The sequence below is a fragment of the Bufo gargarizans genome, chromosome 3 (genome assembly GCF_014858855.1).
Source record: "Bufo gargarizans isolate SCDJY-AF-19 chromosome 3, ASM1485885v1, whole genome shotgun sequence".
Taxonomy (NCBI): domain Eukaryota; kingdom Metazoa; phylum Chordata; class Amphibia; order Anura; family Bufonidae; genus Bufo; species Bufo gargarizans.
In genome coordinates this window covers 107017644-107039910 of record NC_058082.1, presented here as the reverse complement: position 1 = coordinate 107039910, position 22267 = coordinate 107017644, and the positions used below count along the sequence as shown (strand labels likewise).

Sequence of the window (22267 nt, the reverse complement as noted above, 5' to 3'; positions counted from 1 at the left end):
CCTGTTTTGCTGAATTTGGGCCAGGGCGACTTTCCATAATTGATGGAACAATGAATTCTGAATTCTACCAGCAAATTCTTAAGAGAAATGTTAGGACATCTGTCCATGAGCTAAATCTCAGGAGAACGTGGCCATTCAACAATAGAACAACTCTAAGCACACAAGTTGTTCTACCAAAGAATGGTTAAAGAAGAATAAAGTTCTGGAATGACAAAGTCAAAGTCTTGACCTTAATCCAATAGAAATGTTGTAGAAGGACCTGAAGCGAGCAGTTCATGTGAGTAAATCACCAAACTAAGGGCTCATGCACACAACCATTTTTGTTTTGCGGTCTGTTTTTCATGGATCCGTTTTTCTGTATCTGAGGGGTTTTTTTAAGTCCTCTTTCGTTCCGTTATTACACAAAACATATCCGTATGGTTTCCGTATGCGATCCGTTTCTTGCAGATCGGAAAAGGAAACAGTAACTTATTAATCACCAAACACATAAGCAATATGGGCTAGGCATAGCATTTCTACAGTGTGGATCCGCAAAATACGGATGAAATACGGATGACATACTGATGTGTTCCTTGTACGTTCCGTATTTTTTGCGGACCCATTGACGTGAATGGGGCCTCGGACCATGATTTGCAGACAATAATAGGACATGCACTACTTTTTTGTGGAACAGAAACGGAATGCACACAGAGTACCTTCCGTTGTTTTTGCGGACCCATTAAAGTATAACTGTCATCTTTTTTTGGGGGGGGGGGGGAGTATTGGATTGTGGTGATTAATATCTCCTTGGTGGCCCTATTTCAACTTTTCACTGTGTATTCAATTACCCCTTAATTCCACAGTTTTGTTCCCTCTACTGCCTATTTTTACCTGTGCTTAAAATCAGGTTGCTAGGCAGGTCCGGCACGCAGCGTGCAAGGTCAGATTACAGACAGCCAGGGACTGTAAGTAAATGATTAAAGCCAGGTCCTCCCCAGCAGCTGATAACAGTGCCTGGGCTGTGTGCACTTCTCCCTGTCCCTGCGCTTGGCAGACGCTCCCTCACTCAGCAGACTGGGACAATGCAGAGTCGAAGCAGCGCAGACCAGGGAAGGGAGATCTGCCATCTGCTCAGTGTATAAATGAAAGCAACATGTGGTAAGAGGACCCCTTTGTGCTTCAGGAGATTAACCCTTTAGGGGGGAGGGCTCTGGTTACTGACACTTTTGGGGGGCTATTGTTACTGGCTAGTGAGGGCAGGCGGGATTAGCCTCAGGGTGAGGGCAGTGGCGACCATCTTAACTGAATAGTGAAATTGCAGTTTTATGCAGACTGGTTGCTAAGGGCTGAATCTTATTAAATATGGGGTAAGTCAGTCTAATAGTAACTGATTCTGGAATATCATGTTATTAGTAACTACATATATGAAAATTGAAATTAGGGTCTAAGTGTGACAGTTATCCTTTAATCCAAAGAAGCCATTTCTCATGTTGAGTGTTGAAATCCAGCTATTGCTCTTTGATGGTTTGTCTTGATACCCATGCAGAAAATATGCACTGTAAGTAAATGTCTGACTCATCTCACGTACAGGACTCATCTCAGGTTAGGCTACTTTCACACTAGCGTTCGATCGGATCCGTTCTGAACGGATCCGATCGTAATAATGCAGACGGAGGCTCCGTTCAGAACGGATCCGTCTGCATTATATTAGCAAAAAAAAGCTAAGTGTGAAAATAGCCTGGGACGGATCCGTCCAGACTTTCAATGTAAAGTCAATGGGGGACGGATCCGCTTGAAGATTGAGCCATATTGTGGCATCTTCAAACGGATCCGTCCCCATTGACTTACATTGTAAGTCTGGACGGATCCGCACGCCTCCGCACGGCCAGGCGGACACCCGAACGCTGCAAGCAGCGTTCAGCTGTCCGCCTGTCCGTGCGGAGGCGAGCGGAGCGGAGGCTGAACGCCGCCAGACTGATGCAGTCTGAGCGGATCCGCTCCATTCAGACTGCATCAGGGCTGGACGGCTGCGTTCGGGTCCGCTCGTGAGCCCCTTCAAACGGAGCTCACGAGCGGACACCCGAACGCTAGTGTGAAAGCAGCCTTAATTTGCATATGTATCAAATCGTTTTTTTTACACAATAAAAGCACACAGAGCTATGGGGACTGGGTATTGCGGATGTGCTAGCGGCGATCTAGCAACCCATGTCCTCAGCTCTATACACAAAATCCCGGTGACAGGTTCCCTTTAAATGAGCCTAGAGAATACATGAAATGCATTAGGCCTCTTGCACACAAAAGTTATTTTTTTTCCCCGTTTATGTTCCTTTTTTGCATTCCATATACGGAACCATTCATTTCAATGGATCCGCAAAAAAAAAAAAAAAACGGAAGGTACTCCATATGCCTTACGTTTCCGTATTTCTGTTTTTACGTTCCGTTCAAAGATAGAACATGTCCTATTATTGTCTGCATAACGGACAAGGATAGTACTGTTCTATCAGGGGCCAGAAGTTCTGTAAAATACGGAGTGCACACGGACGTCATCCGTATTTTTTGTACATCCGATTTTTGTGGACCGCAAAATACTGAAAAAGCCATACGGTCGTGTGCAACAGCAAACCACTATTAAGTATGAAGTAGTAAGAAGAGCGGTCACTTCATCATCTATGATGCTACCCAGATGACATACCTATCGTCCCATGGGCTTGTCAGACTCACGGTCCCCAGTGATGTGTTAGGAAAGCTTTACAACTCACCTATGAACCCGACGGATGATCTGTCAATCATGTCAACACTGTATTTGTAGGGAGTTCAAAAAGCACCTCGATCCACCGCTGTACATACCCAGATGTTTCTATGATTTCACTTAACTGGCATCCGAATTAGACAAAAGAAGTGTCAAAATCCTCACCCTCCAGGGGGCTTCCATTCCACCTCATCCTGAAAACTAAACATGTATTCTCATACACAAGGGCTGCCACTCGGCCATGACGCTGAGATTAAAAGCACAGGAGTATGTTGATCTCCTGGGGGTTAATGACTTGTCCACACCTGGGATCATTAGCATACGTATTATAGCAGTATAATAGAGACAGCATTTGGAATGGCCTTGGGGCTCCAGCATGGGGTTCAGCTGCAGCTACCTGCAAGGAGAGAAAGACTATGATCACGTAATCACTTGTCTGGCAGAAATTCAAACTAACATCAGGTGTGAAGTTTTACAGGGGTAACACTCTGTTCACAACACACAACACATCTACGGGGCTTGTCTTACCCAACCAAAGCCAAAAGCGTTGTGATGGCCTCTCATGGGCCAGGATACCATTTTTTTGCCGTGTGGAAGAGTGTAGCACACAATGCTATTCCATACAAAGGTACACAGTAAAAAATAAAATATTATACCATATGATATATATATATATTATTATGAGCAGTGGCGTAGCGTGGGTTGCCAGCACCTGGGGCAAGCCAATTATTGTAAATTATTGTAATAATTTACAGATAATGTAGTAGATGTCACCTGCAGTCCTATGTAACACCACAGATAAAACAGTGATAACTCTCTGAGTACAGATAATGTAGATAATGTAGTAGATGCAGGGCCGGTGCAAGGATTTTTGTCAACACAAGCGAATCTACATTTCTGCCCCTCATGATTCATGTCCATTTCTTGCCCCCCCCCCCCCCCCCATCATTTCACATTTCTGCCCCTCATGATTCATATCCATTTCTTGCCCCCCCCCCCACCATCATTTCACATTTCTGCCCCTCATGATTCATATCCATTTCTTGCTCCCCCCCATCATTTCACATTTCTGCCCCTCATGATTCATATCCATTTCTTGCCCCTCCCATCATTTCACATTTCTGCCCCTCATGATTCATGTCCATTTCTTGCCCCCCTCCCATCATTTCACATTTCTGCCCCTCATGATTCATGTCCATTTCTTGCCCCCCTCCCATCATTTCACATTTCTGCCCCTCATGATTAATATCCATTTCTTGCCCCCCTCCCATCATTTCACATTTCTGCCCCTCATGATTAATATCCATTTCTTGCCCACCCATGTGCCAATATCATAATGCCATCATCTCCCCCTGCCCCCTAATGTGCCTGTATCAAGTGCCTCTCTCCTCCCCCCTCCATGTGCCAGTATCATGCGCCAATAGCCCCCCACCCCATGGCAGTAATGTAAAAGTCCGGTATTAAAAAAAATAAAAATTTATACTTACCTCAATGTCAGCGATGCGGCTGCCTCTTCCTCTTCCTGTGTTCCCAACAGCCTCTAGTGTTGAAGATTTGGTGCTCGTGTTTCTTATTTAGCCTGTCTTTCATGTAAGTTTCTGCTGGGATTCGAACCCATGACCTTCTGTATCAGAGGCAAAGCATTTACCCACACAGCTATGAAAGCTGTATAGCCAGTTATAAAAAATAAAATAAAAATAAGACTTCTACTGTAGATATCTTTGATACCTAGTGTACAACCATATACATGACAGTTGCCCCAACACACCCAGCTCTGCTACAGCCATACAAAGTGTGCTGGGGCAGCTGTCATGTGTATGTACACTAGGTATCAAAGTTATCTACAGTAGAAGTCTTATATTTAATTTTTTTTAATTTTTTTTTAAGAAACTAGCAATACAGCTTTCATAGCTGTGTGGGTAAATGCCTTGCCTTTGATGTGAAAGGTCGTGAGTTCGAATCCCAGGAGAAACTTTTCTGAAAGACATGCTAAATGAGATTTAAATACACCAGGGTCTCGTAGCTCAGAGTGTGTGTTTCTGCGGCTGCTGCCTCAGCCTGTCAGTGAGTGAGGGCTGGGCTGCTTGGCACACAGGCTCAGCGAGGTAAATGTAAGTTAGCAAGTTAATTGTTTTCTGCGCCCTCAAGCAGCCGCTTGGGCTGCCTTATGATAGAGCCAGCCCTGAGTAGATGTCACCTGCAGTCCTATGTAACACCACAGATAACACAGTGATAACTCTCTGAGTACAGATAATGTAGTAGATGGGTGTGAGCCCCCAGAATTCAGAACATGCAGTGTGACCTGAAGTCTGGGGCAAGGTGGGCCAAATTCTATATCCCCCCCCTCCCATTACTACAGAACATACAGGGTAATACAGTGCCTCATACCTCTTACATCCAGTGACGTCTCCTTTGATGTAGATGTTCTCTTTCCTCATCTTCTCCCTTCAGACCAGACCACCATTTTTCAGCCATTTCTCGTCTCTGCAGTTTGACAAAAACCATCCTACCATCCCCAATACTATACTGCAGAAACAGATAAAAATACTAGTGACACACAGATAATGCCCCCTTCAATATTTATTGGCACACAGTGCCCTAAAATAACTGCCCCCAGCAAATAGTGCCCCTGACACTAATAGTGTAAACATGACGTCCCCCAAAAATAATTGTGGTAAGCTGATACTGTGCCAAGGTACCCACACAGTAATAGTGCTCCCAAAAGTCCCACCAATAGTAATAATTCTCTGCTAGAGCACACATGGTAGCAATAGTGCTCCTACAGTGCCCCCAACATGTCCCCACTGTGCCCCAGAAGTAATAATGCTCCCATAATGCCCATACTAGTAATCATGTTCCCCATAAACCCCCAGTAGTAATAAAGTCCACCATAATGCCCCCCAGTAGTAATAATTCTCCTTATAATGGGACAGTACAAAAAATGCTCCCTTAATGTGCTGGTGCAAAAAATACCCCCTTTTAATGCCCCCAGTTGAGCTAATGTCCCCATAGTGCCCCCATAATGTGCCAATATAAAATACCCCTACTGTATATAGTGCCCCCAGTAAATTCCCCCATAGTGCTCCTCTTCCTCCTAGTGCCCCCCATTATGTACCAGTATAAAATGCCCCTATATAGTGCCCCAGTAGATACCCCCAGTGCCCCCCATAATTTTCAAGTATAAAATACCCCTTCTTAGTGCCCCCCGTAGATGACCCATAGTACTCCTCTCCCCCCATTCCCCATTGTACCCACCATAAGGTGTCTCAGTATAAAATGCCCCTATACAGAGCCTCCCATATAAAATACCCCTTCTTTGTGGCCTCAGTAGATGCCCCCATAGTGCCACCCAATAATGTTCCAGTAAGAAGTGCCCCCATAGTGCCACCCAATAATGTGCCAGTAAAAAGTGCCCCCATAGTGCCCCCCAATAATGTGCCAATAAGTGCCCCCATAGATGCCACCCAATAATGTGCCAGTAATAAGTGCCCCCCATAGATGTCCCCCAATCATGTGCCAGTAAGAAATTCCCCCCATAGATGCCCCCCCAATCATGTGCCAGTAACACATGCCCCCATAGTGCTCCTCTCCTGTATTGTACCATATAAAAAAATTAAACACTTATACTTACCGCCATCAGGCTGGCAGTGATGCGATGCAGGCCTCTTCCGGCCAGTGTACGACGAAGGTGGCGTGATGACATTATCGCGCCGCCTGCCCTCTGATAGGCTGCAGGCCTAATGCCTGCAGCCTATCAGAGGAACAGGGAAGGGAGACGCCTCTCCCTCTTCTGCCGCAGCACTTCCGTCGGTATCGCTGTCCTGAGGGCGGCGATACAGATGACTATGGAGATGAGCGCTTCCACAATGGAAGTGCTCATCTTCCTGTGCCCTGACGCTGCCCCACACTTGTCACTAGGGTCGTGCCGCCTGAGGCGATTGCCTCACCTCGCATAATTGGCGGTGCGGCCCTGCTGGCGCCCCCTGGAATTTTGCGCCCGGGGCAACGGCCCCCTGGCCACCCCTCTGACTATGAGAGCCTGTGGCACAGTTGGATACATTGCAGCCTATCACCAGCAGTGTATGTCGGAGATCCTCCTGACCTATACCTCCAACATACGAGCCGAATATGGTGTGAACACAGCTGACTAGATATTTATGACCATAGTTTAGCTGTGTTTCTATGGGTACGACAATGTGGCAGTTGTTCTGCAGTTAGGAAACACATGCGGCCGACCGCAGGTATAATCATGCTTTTAGGGGGTACTTTTTGCCCATGATCGTTTAGGGACTGTTCAGTTTCTTTAGCATTCTGATTAACTTCAAATAGTGTGTAATGTGAGTTTTTACTAAATATGCTTTGTGTAGTAGAGCTATGTGTATATCAGAACTAAGTGTGTGTAGTAGAGCTACAGACGTGGACAAAATTGTTGGTACCCTTTGGTCAATGAAAGAAAAAGTCACAATGGTCACAGAAATAACTTTAATCTGACAAAAGTAATAATAAATTAAAATTCTATAAATGTTAACCAATGAAAGTCAGACATTGTTTTTCAACCATGCTTCAACAGAATTATGTAAAAAAATAAACTCATGAAACAGGCATGGACAAAAATGATGGTACCCCTAACTTAATATTTTGTTGCGCAACCTTTTGAGGCAATCACTGCAATCAAACGCTTCCTGTAACTGTCAATGAGACATCTGCACCTCTCAGCAGGTATTTTGGCCCACTCCTCATGAGCAAACTGCTCCAGTTGTGTCCGGTTTGAAGGGTGCCTTTTCCAGACTGCATGTTTCAGCTCCTTCCAAAGATGCTCAATAGGATTGAGGTCAGGGCTCATAGAAGGCCACTTTAGAATAGTCCAATTTTTTCCTCTTAGCCATTCTTGGGTGTTTTTAGCGGTGTGTTTTGGGTCATTGTCCTGTTGCAAGACCCATGACCTGCGACTGAGACCAAGCTTTCTGACACTGGCTAGTACATTTCTCTCTAGAATTCCTTGATAGTCTTGAGATTTCATTGTACCCTGCACAGATTCAAGACACCCTGTGCCAGACGCAGCAAAGCAGCCCCAGAACATAACAGAGCCTCCTCCATGTTTCACAGTAGGGACAGTGTTCTTTTCTTGATATGCTTCATTTTTTCGTCTGTGAACATACAGCTGATGTGCCTTGGCAAAAACTTCGATTTTTGTCTCATCTGTCCACAGGACATTCTCCCAGAAGCTTTGTGGCTTGTCAACATGTAGTTTGGCATATTCCAGTCTTGCTTTTTTATGATTCGTTTTCAACAATGGTGTCCTCCTTGGTCGTCTCCCATGTAGTCCACTTTGGCTCAAACAACGACGGATGGTGCGATCTGACACTGATGTTCCTTGAGCATGAAGTTCACCTTGAATCTCTTTAGAAGTCTTTCTAGGCTCTTTTGTTACCATTCGGATTATCCGTCTCTTAGATTTGTCATCAATTTTCCTCCTGCGGCCACGTCCAGGGAGGTTGGCTACAGTCCCATGGATCTTAAACTTATGAATAATATGTGCAACTGTACTCACAGGAACATCTAGTTGCTTGGAGATGGTCTTATAGCCTTTACCTTTAACATGCTTGTCTATAATTTTCTTTCTGATCTCTTGAGACAGCTCTTTCCTTTGCTTCCTCTGGTCCATGTCGAGTGTGGTACACACCATATCACCAAACAACACAGTGATTACCTGGAGCCATATATATAGGCCCAATGGCTGATTACAAGGTTGTAGACACCTGTGATGCTAATTAGTGGACACACCTTGAATTAACATGTCCCTTTGGTCACATTATGTTCTGTGTTTTCTAGGGGTACCATCATTTTTGTCCATGCCTGTTTCATGAGTTTATTTTTTTACATAATTCTGTTGAAGCATGGTTGAAAAACAATGTCTGACTTTCATTGGTTAACATTTATAGAATTTTAATTTATTATTACTTTTGTCAGATTAAAGTTATTTCTGTGACCATTGTGACTTTTTCTTTCATTGACCAAAGGGTACCAACAATTTTGTCCACGTCTGTATGTGTATACCAGAACTAAGTGTATATAGTAGGGCTATGTGTATACCAGAACTAAGTGTATATAGTAGGGCTATGTGTATACCAGAACTAAGTGTATATAGTAGGGCTATGTGTATACCAGAACTAAGTGTATATAGTAGGGCTATGTGTATACCAGAACTAAGTGTATATAGTAGAGCTATGTGTATACCAGAACTAAGTGTATATAGTAGAGCTATGTGTATACCAGAACTAAGTGTATATAGTAGAGCTATGTGTATACCAGAACTAAGTGTATATAGAAGAGCTATGTGTATATCAGAACTAAGTGTATATAGTACAGCTATGTGTATATCAGAACTAAGTGTGTGTAGTAGAGCTATGTGTATACCAGAACTAAGTGTGTATAGTAGAGCTATGTGTATACCAGAACTAAGTGTATATAGTAGAGCTATGTGTATACCAGAACTAAGTGTGTATAGTAGAGCTATGTGAATACCAGAACTAAGTGTGTATAGTAGAGCTATGTGAATACCAGAACTAAGGGTATATAGTAGGGCTATGTGTATACCAGAACTAAGGGTATATAGTAGAGCTATGTGTATACCAGAACTAAGGGTATATAGTAGAGCTATGTGTATACCAGAACTAAGTGTATATAGTACAGCTATGTGTATACCAGAACTAAGTGTATATAGTAGAGCTATGTGTATACCAGAACTAAGTGTATATAGTAGAGCTATGTGTATACCAGAACTAAGTGTGTATAGTAGAGCTATGTGTATACCAGAACTAAGTGTATATAATAGAGCTATGTGTATACCAGAACTAAGTGTATATAGTAGAGCTATGTGTATACCAGAACTAAGTGTATATAGTAGAGCTATGTGTATACCAGAACTAAGTGTATATAGTAGAGCTATGTGTATACCAGAACTAAGTGTATATAGTAGGGCTATGTGTATACAAGAACTAAGTGTATATAGTAGAGCTATGTGTATACCAGAACTAAGTGTATATAGTACAGCTATGTGTATACCAGAACTAAGTGTATATAGTAGAGCTATGTGTATACCAGAACTAAGTGTGTATAGTAGAGCTATGTGTATACCAGAACTAAGTGTATATAATAGAGCTATGTGTATACAAGAACTAAGTGTGTATAGTAGAGCTATGTGTATACCAGAACTAAGTGTATATAGTACAGCTATGTGTACACCAGAACTAAGTGTATATAGTAGAGCTGTGTATACCAGAACTAAGTGTATATAGTAGAGCTGTGTATACCAGAACTAAGTGTATATAGTAGAGCTATGTGTATACCAGAACTAAGTGTATATAGTAGAGCTATGTGTATACCAGAACTAAGTGTATATAGTAGGGCTATGTGTATACCAGAACTAAGTGTATATAGTACGGCTATGTGTATATCAGAACTAAGTGTATATAGTAGAGCTGTGTGTATACCAGAACTAAGTGTATATAGTACAGCTATGTGTATACCAGAACTAAGTGTATATAGTAGAGCTATGTGTATACCAGAACTAAGTGTATATAGTAGAGCTGTGTATACCAGAACTAAGTGTATATAGTAGAGCTGTGTATACCAGAACTAAGTGTATATAGTACAGCTATGTGTATACCAGAACTAAGTGTATATAGTACAGCTATGTGTATACCAGAACTAAGTGTATATAGTAGAGATATGTGTATACCAGAACTAAGTGTATATAGTACAGCTATGTGTATACCAGAACTAAGTGTATATAGTAGGGCTATGTGTATACCAGAACTAAGTGTATATAGTAGAGCTATGTGTATACCAGAACTAAGTGTATATAGTAGAGCTATGTGTATACCAGAACTAAGTGTATATAGTAGAGATATGTGTATACCAGAACTAAGTGTATATAGTACAGCTATGTGTATACCAGAACTAAGTGTATATAGTACAGCTATGTGTATACCAGAACTAAGTGTATATAGTAGAGCCCTGTGTATACCAGAACTAAGTGTATATAGTAGAGCTATGTGTATACCAGAACTAAGTGTATATAGTACAGCTATGTGTATACCAGAACTAAGTGTATATAGTACAGCTATGTGTATACCAGAACTAAGTGTATATAGTAGAGCTATGTGTATACCAGAACTAAGTGTATATAGTAGAGATATGTGTATACCAGAACTAAGTGTATATAGTACAGCTATGTGTATACCAGAACTAAGTGTATATAGTACAGCTATGTGTATACCAGAACTAAGTGTATATAGTAGAGCCCTGTGTATACCAGAACTAAGTGTATATAGTAGGGCTATGTGTATACCAGAACTAAGTGTATATAGTACAGCTATGTGTATACCAGAACTAAGTGTATATAGTACAGCTATGTGTATACCAGAACTAAGTGTATATAGTAGAGCCCTGTGTATACCAGAACTAAGTGTATATAGTAGAGCTATGTGTATACCAGAACTAAGTGTATATAGTACAGCTGTGTGTATACCAGAACTGTGTGTGTCGCAAACAAATACTTAAAAATGACTTAGTAGAACAAGAAGCATGGCCGGACATAACAGAGCAAAGGAGACACATTTATTTGGATAGGTACATTTAATGAGGTAACCACATGCACCATTGCTGGTTGTTACAATGGTCAGCAGAAGATACGGTAAGGGTTACAGGAGCTGACCAGAACTATCCCCCCCCCCCATGCTACACCCTATAGTTACTGACCTTGACCCCTCCACTTCCGTAAAACATCAGTAACCCACATTACCTTCAAAGTGGACCTAGGAAGTATTTTTTGAGATTTTCTGCTGTCTACACCAGGAAATACGGTAGATATACCTATGTGGCCGCTGCCACACTTCTGTGGGTAGCTATAGGGGTCGAAGCCTTCACAGTTGCGAAGGCTTGCCTTGCCACTAGTGCACTGCTAATTATCGTATATATCAGTTTATAAGATGCAGTCCGTCACTAGTCAGAGCTCACTAGTCTGAGGATCTGATATGAGGGTCTGAGGATCTGATATGAGGATCTGATATGGCGGTTTGATTTGAGAATCTGATCTGAGGTCTGATATGGGAGTCTGATCTAAAAGGAATGGGGTATTTTTTGTATTGTCACAAATTATAGACTGTATTTTTGTAGTAGTGTACATTATGGTATAACCTGGGCATCTCCTGTATATAATTATATATATGTACAGCTGGTATAAGTTATACATCTTCCTGTATATAGTGATGGCCCATGCTGGTATAACCTGGGCATGTAGTAGCCAGTACTATTATGCGGCCCCTGGTATTATGTCCTCCTTTCTGGGGATCTGCAAGTGGCCACCCTAAGGCCTCTTTCACACGGGCGTCATGTTTTTGGCCCGGATAAGATGAGGGTGCGTTGCGGGAAAATGCATGATTTTTCCGCGCGAGTGCAAAACTTTGTAATGCGTTTTGCACGCGCTTGAGAAAAATCGTCATGTTTGGTACCCGAACTTCATCACAGAAGTTCGGGTTTGGGATCGGTGTTGTGTAGGTTGCTATTATTTTCCCTTATAACCATTTTATAAGGGAAAATAATACATTCTTAATACAGAATGCATAGTACAATAGCGCTGGAGGGGTTAAAAAAAATAATAATAATATTTTACTCACCTTAATCCACTTGCTCGCGCAGCCGGCATCTCTTCTGTCTTCTTCTGTGAGGAATAGGACCTTTGATGACGTCACTGCGCTCATCACACGGTCCATCACCATGGTGATGGATCATGTGACAGACATGTGGTGACCGCAGTGACGTCATCAAAGGTGCCATGTTGTATTTCATATGACAGATCCGAACAGCGGCCAATAGACCTCAGTGTTTGTATGTCAAAAATTAAAGACCTGTCCCTAATGGCTAATTGAGTAAGCAGAGCATTTCAGCAGGGTGACAAGATGGCCGCCATTCCAGCTTCTCCTGGACTTGTGGCACAGGATCAGTTCCCACATCACCCTATGGGACTTTCATACTGAACACACTCACAGCTCGAGGTCACGTGACTCCCGTCCCTGCCAACGCGAAGCGTCACGTGATCTCTCCCCACTGCGCATTCTCCCGGAAGCGGAAGTTAAGCTTCCGGCAGCGATGAGTATGACGGACGGTGCAGGGAGACATATCCGGAGGAGGAAGCAGTAGGAGACGGGCGCAGGGTCGGTATTTCTGAATGAATTAGTCAGCACACACTTAGTTGTGGCCGCTTCTAGCGGTTTTCCCTGTTGTCCGGTGCATTGCCTGTCCTCTGACCGTGGAAGCACACTCCTCCGTATCCCCCTCTCAGGCTTGTAGTCCCTTTATACCTGAGGGACCACATACTTCATCCCATCGATATGGCCTCCTCTTTCTACTAGGTCTGGCCCCCTCCTCTGGTGGGGAAGGATATTACATGTACAGATAAGGACTTTTGTCACAGGAACTAAAAGTGCAGAGATTGGGACAACTCCCTGTCAGTGGCCATGTCGGCGCTGGACCACAGCGTAAACTAGGGGCAATTTTGCCAATTTGTATATTTTTAGAGTGTGTCAGGAACCCCAGACCCTCCCCCCCCCCCCCCCAAAACCGTGGAGAACATACAAACTCCAAGCAGATGTAGTCCATGGTCTGATTCGAACCCAGGACCCCAGTGCTGCTAACCGCTGAGCCACCGTGCTGCCCAGATGATAAAAGAATGATCATAAGGGCTGCCCCTGACCTTACAGTAGACATTATGTTGGTTTATTGTGCTGTTGTGGGTACTTTTCCCGCAATCAACATTTATCCCATGCCCACAGGATAGGAGATAAGTATCTGATCGTGGGGGTCCTATCACTGGAACCCCACTGATCATGGGAACTGGGGTCCCATTCCTCCCCATTACTGCTCAATCACCGAGCCATTCAAGCCTCTCTTCACTGCGTTTATGCCGTGACCAGAATTGGGGGACATGGTAACTTGTTCTCACGATTGAGGCCTCCCAGAAATCAGAAATGTATCTCCAACTGTGTGGATAGAGGATAAAAGTAACATTCTGGAAAACCCCCTTTAATGGGATTGTGCAAGAATTGGGAGATGACCTGCAAAGGGAAGATGACTGGCCTGCTTCCCACTGCCGGCTCCCCTCTCCTTCTCTTGCAGTCCTGCGATGCCCCGGCAACCAGTTTGACATCGCTGCAGCCAATCACAGGCTGTGCGCAGTGTCCAGCTCCCCTTGTGTCATGACAAATGGTTACATGGTCGCAAGGGCAGTGCAGTATAACTACGCCACAAGTGACCCCATTTTGGAAAGAAGACACCCCAAGGTATTCCGTGAGGGGCATGGCGAGTTCCTAGAATTTTTTTTTTTGTCACAAGTTAGCGGAAAATGATGATTTTTCATTTTTTTCCTTTTTTCCTTACAAAGTCTCATATTCCACTAACTTGCGACAAAAAATAAAAAATTCTAGGAACTCGCCATGCCCCTCACGGAATACCTTGGGGTGTCTTCTTTCCAAAATGGGGTTACTTGTGGCGTAGTTATAATGCCCTGGCAATTTAGGGGCCCGAATGTGTGAGAAGTACCTTGCAATCAAAATGTGTAAAAAATGACCGGCGAAACCCGAAAGGTGCACTTTGGAATATGTGCCCCTTTGCCCACCTTGGCAGCAAAAAAGTGTGACACATCTGGTATCGCCGCACTCAGGAGAAGTTGGGGAATGTGTTTTGGGGTGTCATTTTACATATACCCATGCTGGGTGAGAAAAATATCTTGGTCAAATGCCAACTTTGTATAAAAAAAAAATGGGAAAAGTTGTCTTTTGCCAAGATATTTCTCTCACCCAGCATGGGTATATGTAAAATGACACCCCAAAACACATTCCCCAACTTCTCCTGAGTACGGCGATACCAGATGTGTGACACTTTTTTGATGCCAAGGTGGGCAAAGGGGCACATATTCCAAAGTGCACCTTTCGGATTTCACCGGTCATTTTTTACAGATTTTGATTGCAAAGTACTTCTCACACATTTGGGCCCCTAAATTGCCAGGGCAGTATAACTACCCCACAAGTGACCCCATTTTGGAAAGAAGACACCTCAAGGTATTCTGTGAGGGGCATGGTGAGTTCCTAGAATTTTTTATTTTTTGTCGCAAGTTAGTGGAATATGAGACTTTGTAAGAAAAAAAATAAAAATAAAAAATCATCATCATTTTCCGCTAACTTGTGACAAAAAATAAAAAGTTCTATGAACTCACTATGCCCATCAGCGAATACCTTAGGGTGTCTACTTTACAAAATGGGGTCATTTGTGGGGTGTTTGTACTGTCTGGCCATTGTAGAACCTCAGGAAACATGACAGGTGCTCAGAAAGTCAGAGCTGCTTCAAAAAGCGGAAATTCACATTTTTGTACCATAGTTTGTAAACGCTATAACTTTTACCCAAACCATTTTTTTTTTTTTTTTGCCCAAACATTTTTTTTTCATCAGAGACATGTAGAACAATAAATTTGGCGAAAAATTTATATATGGATGTCGTTTTTTTTTTGCAAAATTTTACAGCTGAAAGTGAAAAATGTCATTTTTTTGCAAAAAAATCGTTACATTTTGATTAATAACAAAAAAAGTAAAAATGTCAGCAGCAATAAAATACCACCAAATGAAAGCTCCATTAGTGAGAAGAAAAGGAGGTAAAATTCATTTGGGTGGTAAGTTGCATGACCGAGCGATAAACGGTGAAAGGAGTGTAGTGCAGAATTGTAAAAAGTGCTCTGGTCATGAAGGGGGTTTCAGCTAGCGGGGCTGAAGTGGTTAATGAATTGAAAATAATTGGAATTCTGGACCCCGTTAACCCTTGTCCATTACATTAGTTTTATTGTTTTGAACTGACTTTGAATATGAATTAGTGTCTCTCATTGGGGGAGATTTATCCAAACTGATGGAAAGTAGAACTGGTTTAGTTTCCCATAGCAACCAATCAGATTCTACACTTCATTTTCCAGAGGAGCTTTGAAAAATGAAAGGTGGAATCTGATTGGTTTGTGTTGGCCAGTTTTCCATTCCATCAGTTTTGATAAATCTCCCCCATTATCCTTAAGTAAAGTTGAAGTTTTATTGTTTGGATAATAACTTGCTCTCTTTCTTTTTTCTTTTTAGCTTCTTCTCTCAGAATGCTATTTCGATGATACAGTATGTTGGTCACGGCATATTTGGTCCTCGTTGGCCTTTTGGCTCTGTGGGCAGTGTTAGAGTTCTCGGCTTGCCATTCCAAAAATTCCCCCACCAGCAACACATTAGGGAACCCGGCTTTCCGACAGTTTCAGCATGACTTTTTCAGAGCCTATTTCCCAGCGTTGGCAGCAGATTGGCTGCAAGGTCCCTACCTGTACAAACTGTACCAGCACTACAACTTTCTGGAGGGACAGATTGCCATCATATATGTATGTGGCTTTGGGGCCACTGTGCTATCGGGTTTGGTGACTGCGCCCCTGACAGGACGCCTTGGTCGACGGAAATCGTGTATACTTCTTTCCCTCCTCCTTGCGGGATGTTACCTTTGCAAACTGTCTCGGGACTATTTTGTGCTCCTAACTGGGCGTGTTCTGGGTGGATTCTCAAGCTCCTTGTTGTTTTCTTCCTTTGAGTCATGGTATGCTCATGAACATGCCGAACATCATGATTTCCCTGCCGAATGGCTCCCTCACACCTTCTCTCAAGTGTCCACCTGGAATGGCGCCATTGCTATTGTTGCAGGAGTAAGTGCAAATGCCTGCGCAGAGTGGCTAGGATTTGGGCCAGCTTCACCCTCTGTGCTAGCAGTACCACTTCTAGTTCTGTCTGTAGCCCTAGTGATCCGAGACTGGGATGAGAACCATGGACAGAGCAGCAGCTTTACCCGCAGCTGTGGCGATGGCTTGAGATGCCTTCTGAGAGACCGCCGTGTATTGCTTTTAGGTGCCATACAGGCATTATTTGAGAGTGTGGTTTACATCTTCATATTTCTCTGGACTCCTGTACTGGACCCTCATAATACTCCTCTTGGTATTGCCTTTTCTGGCTTTATGGCAGCAAGTGCAGCTGGTTCATCGCTCTACCGTCTTGCTACTTCAAAGAAATATCACCTCCAACCCATGCACATCCTCTGCCTATCTGTACTCATGGTTTTCTTCTCCCTCTTCATGCTAACCTTCTCTACAGGGCCAGGGCAGGAGCGTCCAACTGAGTCTTTCCTGGCATTCCTCCTCATCGAGCTAGCGTGTGGACTCTACTTCCCAGCAATGAGTTTTCTGAGGCGTCGACTGATCCCAGAAAAGGAACAAACGGGTGTAATGAACTGGTTCAGAGTTCCTCTGAACCTTCTTGCTGGACTGGGTCTTCTTGTGCTTCATGACAGTGATCAGAGCGGTACGAGAAGTATGTTCAGTTTGTGCGCGGTCACAATGCTGCTCGCACTTCTCAGCGTGGTTGGCCTTTTCTCATTGGTGAGGAATGACTCTGATCTACGGATACCAAGTTCTGAGGCTGAGCCCAGTGGGTCTGAGATCTGAATTGACTCTGAAAAAGACTCGCCCAGAACTAAAAAGGGCACAATATCTGAATTTAAGAGATCTCTGTACAGAGTGGGGCACACATAACTAGTGTTGTCATGGTGGACATTTTCAGCTTTCAGAAACTGGTTTGTTACATAGGATGGGAACCAGTCAGTGACTGCTGCAGTATCATAGACTTTTGTTACAAGATGCATTAAAATCTGTACTGAGAGCACCTCTTATAATGTGTCCTGTGTTATACATATTATGTGAATGGTGCAAGCAAGGGAAAAAATTCTCTGTGCTGACCTTTATATCAAATCATTGATGGATATGATGCAAGGGAAACCATAAAGCTCATGTTGTGCTTATTTTTAAGGGAGTCTGACAGCAGTTTTGACCTTCCATAACTGCTGACAGTGCTAGGTAGGGACTGTGGCTAGCAGGTAAACATACCTTTTATCAACGATTTAACTATTTGCAGGACTGAGAAACACAACTTTTATTTTGCTTGGAAGTGCTCTCTGCATCGCAGCACCTCATCTCTGCTCTGAGTGACAGCTGTAGTGGTCTTCTGGTTGGATGCTACCACTGTCACTCAAGCCAGGTGGTTGCAAAACAGAGAGCACTTCAGAGCTTTGGATTGCCTTCATGGAACTAGCGGGAGCTTTTTTTTTTTTTTTTTTCAATTCCACCCTATTTGGATTTTTTTTCCAGCTTTCCACTGCATTATATGCAATCTAAAATGGTGCCATTAGAAAGTACAACTTGTCCTGCAAAAAACAAGCCTTCATACGACTATGTAAATGGAACAATAAAAATGTTATGGCTCTGGGGAGGCAGGGAGTAAAAACTAAAATGAAAAAATGAAACATCACTGTGGCATGAAGGGGCTATATAATGTACGGCACTGTGCTTGGTAATCTGTGAAAAGGCCAGAGCACTACGGCCTCTTCAAACAGCTCATCAGCAGGTGTGCTGGACGTCGGACCCCTTTAAGCATTGCCCTTCAGTTATGCTGTGGGTAGGAAGGGGTGCAGGACCTTTAGTGACATCACAGTCACATGATCAAGGTCCTGCACCACAGAAGAGGTAAATTTAAACTGAGAGGAGTACAACGTATCACGTATGCAATGTGTTATTGTGTATGTATAATGTATGTATAATCTTTTGTGCATGTGTAGTCTCTGAGTGCCTCGACCACCTCACAGCGCAGTTCATTGTATAGTGGTAGTGCTTGGTATTGCAGCCCAGGCCCATTCACTTGAAAGGGACTGAGCTGTTCCTAGGCCATGTGACTAATGAACGGGACATCACTGATCTTGGTAGTGGTCTCTTCAAACAGCGGATTGGGGGGGGGGGGGGGGGGCTCCGGGAATACTGATGACCTATCCTGAAGACAAGTCATCAGTATTAAACACTTGGACACCCCCTATAAGCATACACCTATTATTTTAAAATTGATGGAGAACCCCTTTAAAGCTTTTTCTATGATGAAGAAGGGATATCCTTTTAGTCACAATGTCCACAGGCGTGCTCAGGAGCGTTGTATTGGGGAGAGGAGCAGAGGAAAATATGGGTAGGTAAATAAATTGTTGGAATTCTAAACAGCTTGTGACACATTTTGAGTTATCAGTCAACATGTTTTAAATGTAGACCCTATAGTAATGAGATAATCACATGAATCCGTAACCCCTGCTGACCAGTCATTATCACCAGTGGAATCTACAGGCGCCTGCACAGTTCCTGCAAATGTTATGTTACAGGGGGTCCTTTGACATACCAAGAAAGAAACACTCATTGACACAGAATTAGTAGGGCATTGTTGTCTGCTGTCTTCTTCAGATTCAAAATGTCTTGTGGGCCTTCAGACTCCTGACTCGCAAGAGGAACTGGATCCCAGGTGCTATGAGGTTCACCACATTGTTGTCTCATAGCCTTGCTAGGATGATATCTTTTATAAGCTTTCCTTACTGGCGGTTGCATGCTACCCAAGTGACGGCGGGGTGCAAAGAAGTCGGTGTTTGTTTCATCCAAAACTTGAAATAGCACACACATTCAGTGACAATTTGCCCGCCAAGTGGTATTTCTATTACTCCCTCCCCCTGGTTTATGTATGACTATGCTGTGCATATCGCGTTTTATTTTTATTTTTTTATACCTACACAAGAGAAAAACTAGGAGTCATTTTGAAAGCTATTCATTTGGTTTCAATATGAAATTTTGAATTTGTTTGGAAGTGATCATTCAGATATCAACTGAAAACTCTCAGAAGATTAAGAATTCAGGGCTCCATTGAAGAGCAAGAACCCGATGTCACACTGCATGGCAAGTGCCCATTGCTACTCTGCTCTCCTGACATATCTGTTTTACAGAATTCTTGTATTCACCGTGTGATAACATTTCGGGAGCATCTTTTCTTTAACCCCCCTTAAGGACCTGCGCCGTACATGTACGGCGCTGGTGGATGTGACTTGAGGACCAGCGCTGTACATGACCGGCGAGATAATTGGGCGGGTGCAGGAGCTGCGCCCGCCCGATCAGCAGCAGGGGTCCGGCAGTCAATGATAGCCGGACCCCTGCTGTATGCGCCGGCATCTGTGTTTTCTTTAACCCTCGCACTGCTGCGGTCAGCGCTGACCGCGGCACGTGCGGGATCCTGCCCTGTGCGGGGTGGCCATCAGGTCCCCGCACTGCTGTGACGGGGATCCAATCGCAGGGAAGGCAGCCCGTTGCCTTCATTAGGCATCGTGGCTGCCCTCCGTGACAGCCTGTGAGATCCAGCCCCCTGGATCTCACAGGCAGGAATGCTGTAAGTGTATTACAGTGTGTAATACACTTACAGCCAATGCATCACAATACAGAAGTATTGTAATGCATTGTAAAGGGGATCAGACCCCCAAAAGTTGAAGTCCCAGAGTGGGACCAAAAAAAAGCGTCCTTTCCCCAAAATAAAGTTAAAAAAAAAATAGGGGAAAAAAGAAAAGTAGACATACTAGGTATCGCCGCATCCGTATCAACCAGCTCTATAAAAATATCACATGACCTAACCCCTCAGATAAACACCGTCAAAAAAATAAAAACCTTACATCACTAAAAGAGCAACACCAAGCGATCAAAAAGGTTTATGCCCCCCCAAATAGTACCAATCCCGCAAAAAATGAACCCCTACCTAAGACAATCGCCCAAAAAATAAAAACAAATATGGCTCTCAGAATATGGAGACACTAAAACGTGAATTTTTTTTGTTTAGAAAATGCTTATTGTGTAAAACTTAAATAAATAAAAAGTATACATATTAGGTATCGCTGCATCCGTAAGAACCTGCTGTATAAAAATATCACATGACCTAACCCTCATGAGAACATGTGAAAAAAAAGTGTCAAAGAAGCCATTTTTTGTCACCTTACATCGCAAAAAGTGTAATACCAAGCGATCAGAAAGTCACATGTACCCTAAAATAGTACCAATCAAACCGGCATCTGATACAGAAGAAAATGAGCCCCTACATAAGTTGCCTAAAAAAATATAAAAACTACGGCTCTCAGAATGTGGAGACCCAAAAATGCTTTATGTAAAACTGAAACAAACAACCAAAAAAAGTTGTCATATTTGGTATTGTCACGTCCGTAACAACCTACTCTATAAAAATACAATGTGATCTAACCTGTCAGATGAATAAAAATGGTGCCAAAACTGCTATTTTTTTGTTACCTTGCCTCACGAAGTGTAATATAGAGCAACCAAAAATCATATGTACCCTAAAATAGTACCAACAGAACTGCTGCCTTATCCCGTAGTTTCCAAAATGGGGTCACTTATTTGGAGTTTCTACTCTAGGGGTGCATCAGGGGGTCTTCAAATGTGACATGGCAGCCTAAAATTATCCCAGTGAAATCTGCCATCCAAAAACCATACAACGCTCCTTTTCGTCTGCACCCTGACGTGTGCCCTTTCATCAGTTTACGACCACATATGGGGTGTTTCTGTAAACTACAGAATCAGGGCAATAAATATTTGAGTTTTGTTTGGCTTGCTTTGTTGAAAAAATGGAAAATCTGCCCAAAAAGTGAAATTCAGAAATTTCACCTACATTTTTCTTTAAGAAAGTTTGTAAAATCAGTTTTGAATACCTTGAGGGGTGTAGTTTCTAAAATGGGGTCATTTCTGGGTGGTTTCTATTATGTAAGCCTCACAAAGTGACTTCAGACCTGAACTGGTCCTGAAAAAGTGGGCTTTAGAAATTTTCGGAAAAGTTTCAAGATTTGCTTCTAAGCCTTCTAAAGTCTCAAAAAAAGAAAATATTTACAAAATGATCCATACATGAAGTAGACATATGGGAAATGTAAAGTAATAACTATCTGTTTTTAAAAGCAGAGAAATCGAAATTTTGAAAATTGCTAATTTTTCCAATTTTTTTAAACTTTTTATTTTTTTAAATAAAAATCAAATATTTTGACTCAAATTTACACGGTCATGAAGTACAATATGTGGCGTTTTAAAGTTATCACCACATAAAGTGACATGTCAGATCTGAAAAAAATGGCCTGGTGTTCGGTCCAGTGATTTTGGGCCAAAACCAGGTGCTACTCTATACACAGAACAGGTGCAGATCTTTCCCTTATGTCTGTGGAGGTTCCAATCCTGGTTTTGTCCTGATGGAAATCACTGACGTGGGAATGAGGCTTTATTCATACTATTGGGGTACGCCCCTACACACTGACATTGGCCAGTCATTGCTGCCTCTTTCAGACTGTAGGGCCACACCCTTTTGACTAATAAAATAGTAATACCCCACTGTCAGTTTATTTATACATTAGGAGGAATTAGGGTCGTTTCGGACCAGATGTTAGATAAAGGTCTATCAGAAATATAAAACCCAGGACACAAGTCTCCTGCCTTTTTTGTTCATTAGGTGATTTAAAAAAATATATATTTTTTACTTCCATACAAACACGTAAGTGTGCTTTTTTTACAGATTTTTTTTCACATCC

The 22267-nt window shown here is 42.9% G+C and overlaps 1 protein-coding gene across 1 annotated transcript; it reads left to right on the top strand.

The window, feature by feature from the left end:
* Positions 1-12807: 12807 nt before the first annotated feature.
* On the top strand, positions 12808-17508 carry MFSD5 (major facilitator superfamily domain containing 5). The gene is made up of 2 exons (XM_044285967.1): positions 12808-12945; positions 15901-17508. The coding sequence occupies exon 2, from the start codon at positions 15936-15938 to the stop codon at positions 17289-17291; it is 1356 nt and encodes a 451-aa protein (XP_044141902.1). The 5' UTR covers positions 12808-12945; positions 15901-15935; the 3' UTR covers positions 17292-17508.
* Positions 17509-22267: the final 4759 nt, after the last annotated feature.

Bases quoted from the DNA above. Each gene is read 5' to 3' on its own strand.
- MFSD5 (XM_044285967.1), top strand. From the start codon at position 15,936: ATGTTGGTCACGGCATATTTGGTCCTCGTTGGCCTTTTGGCTCTGTGG.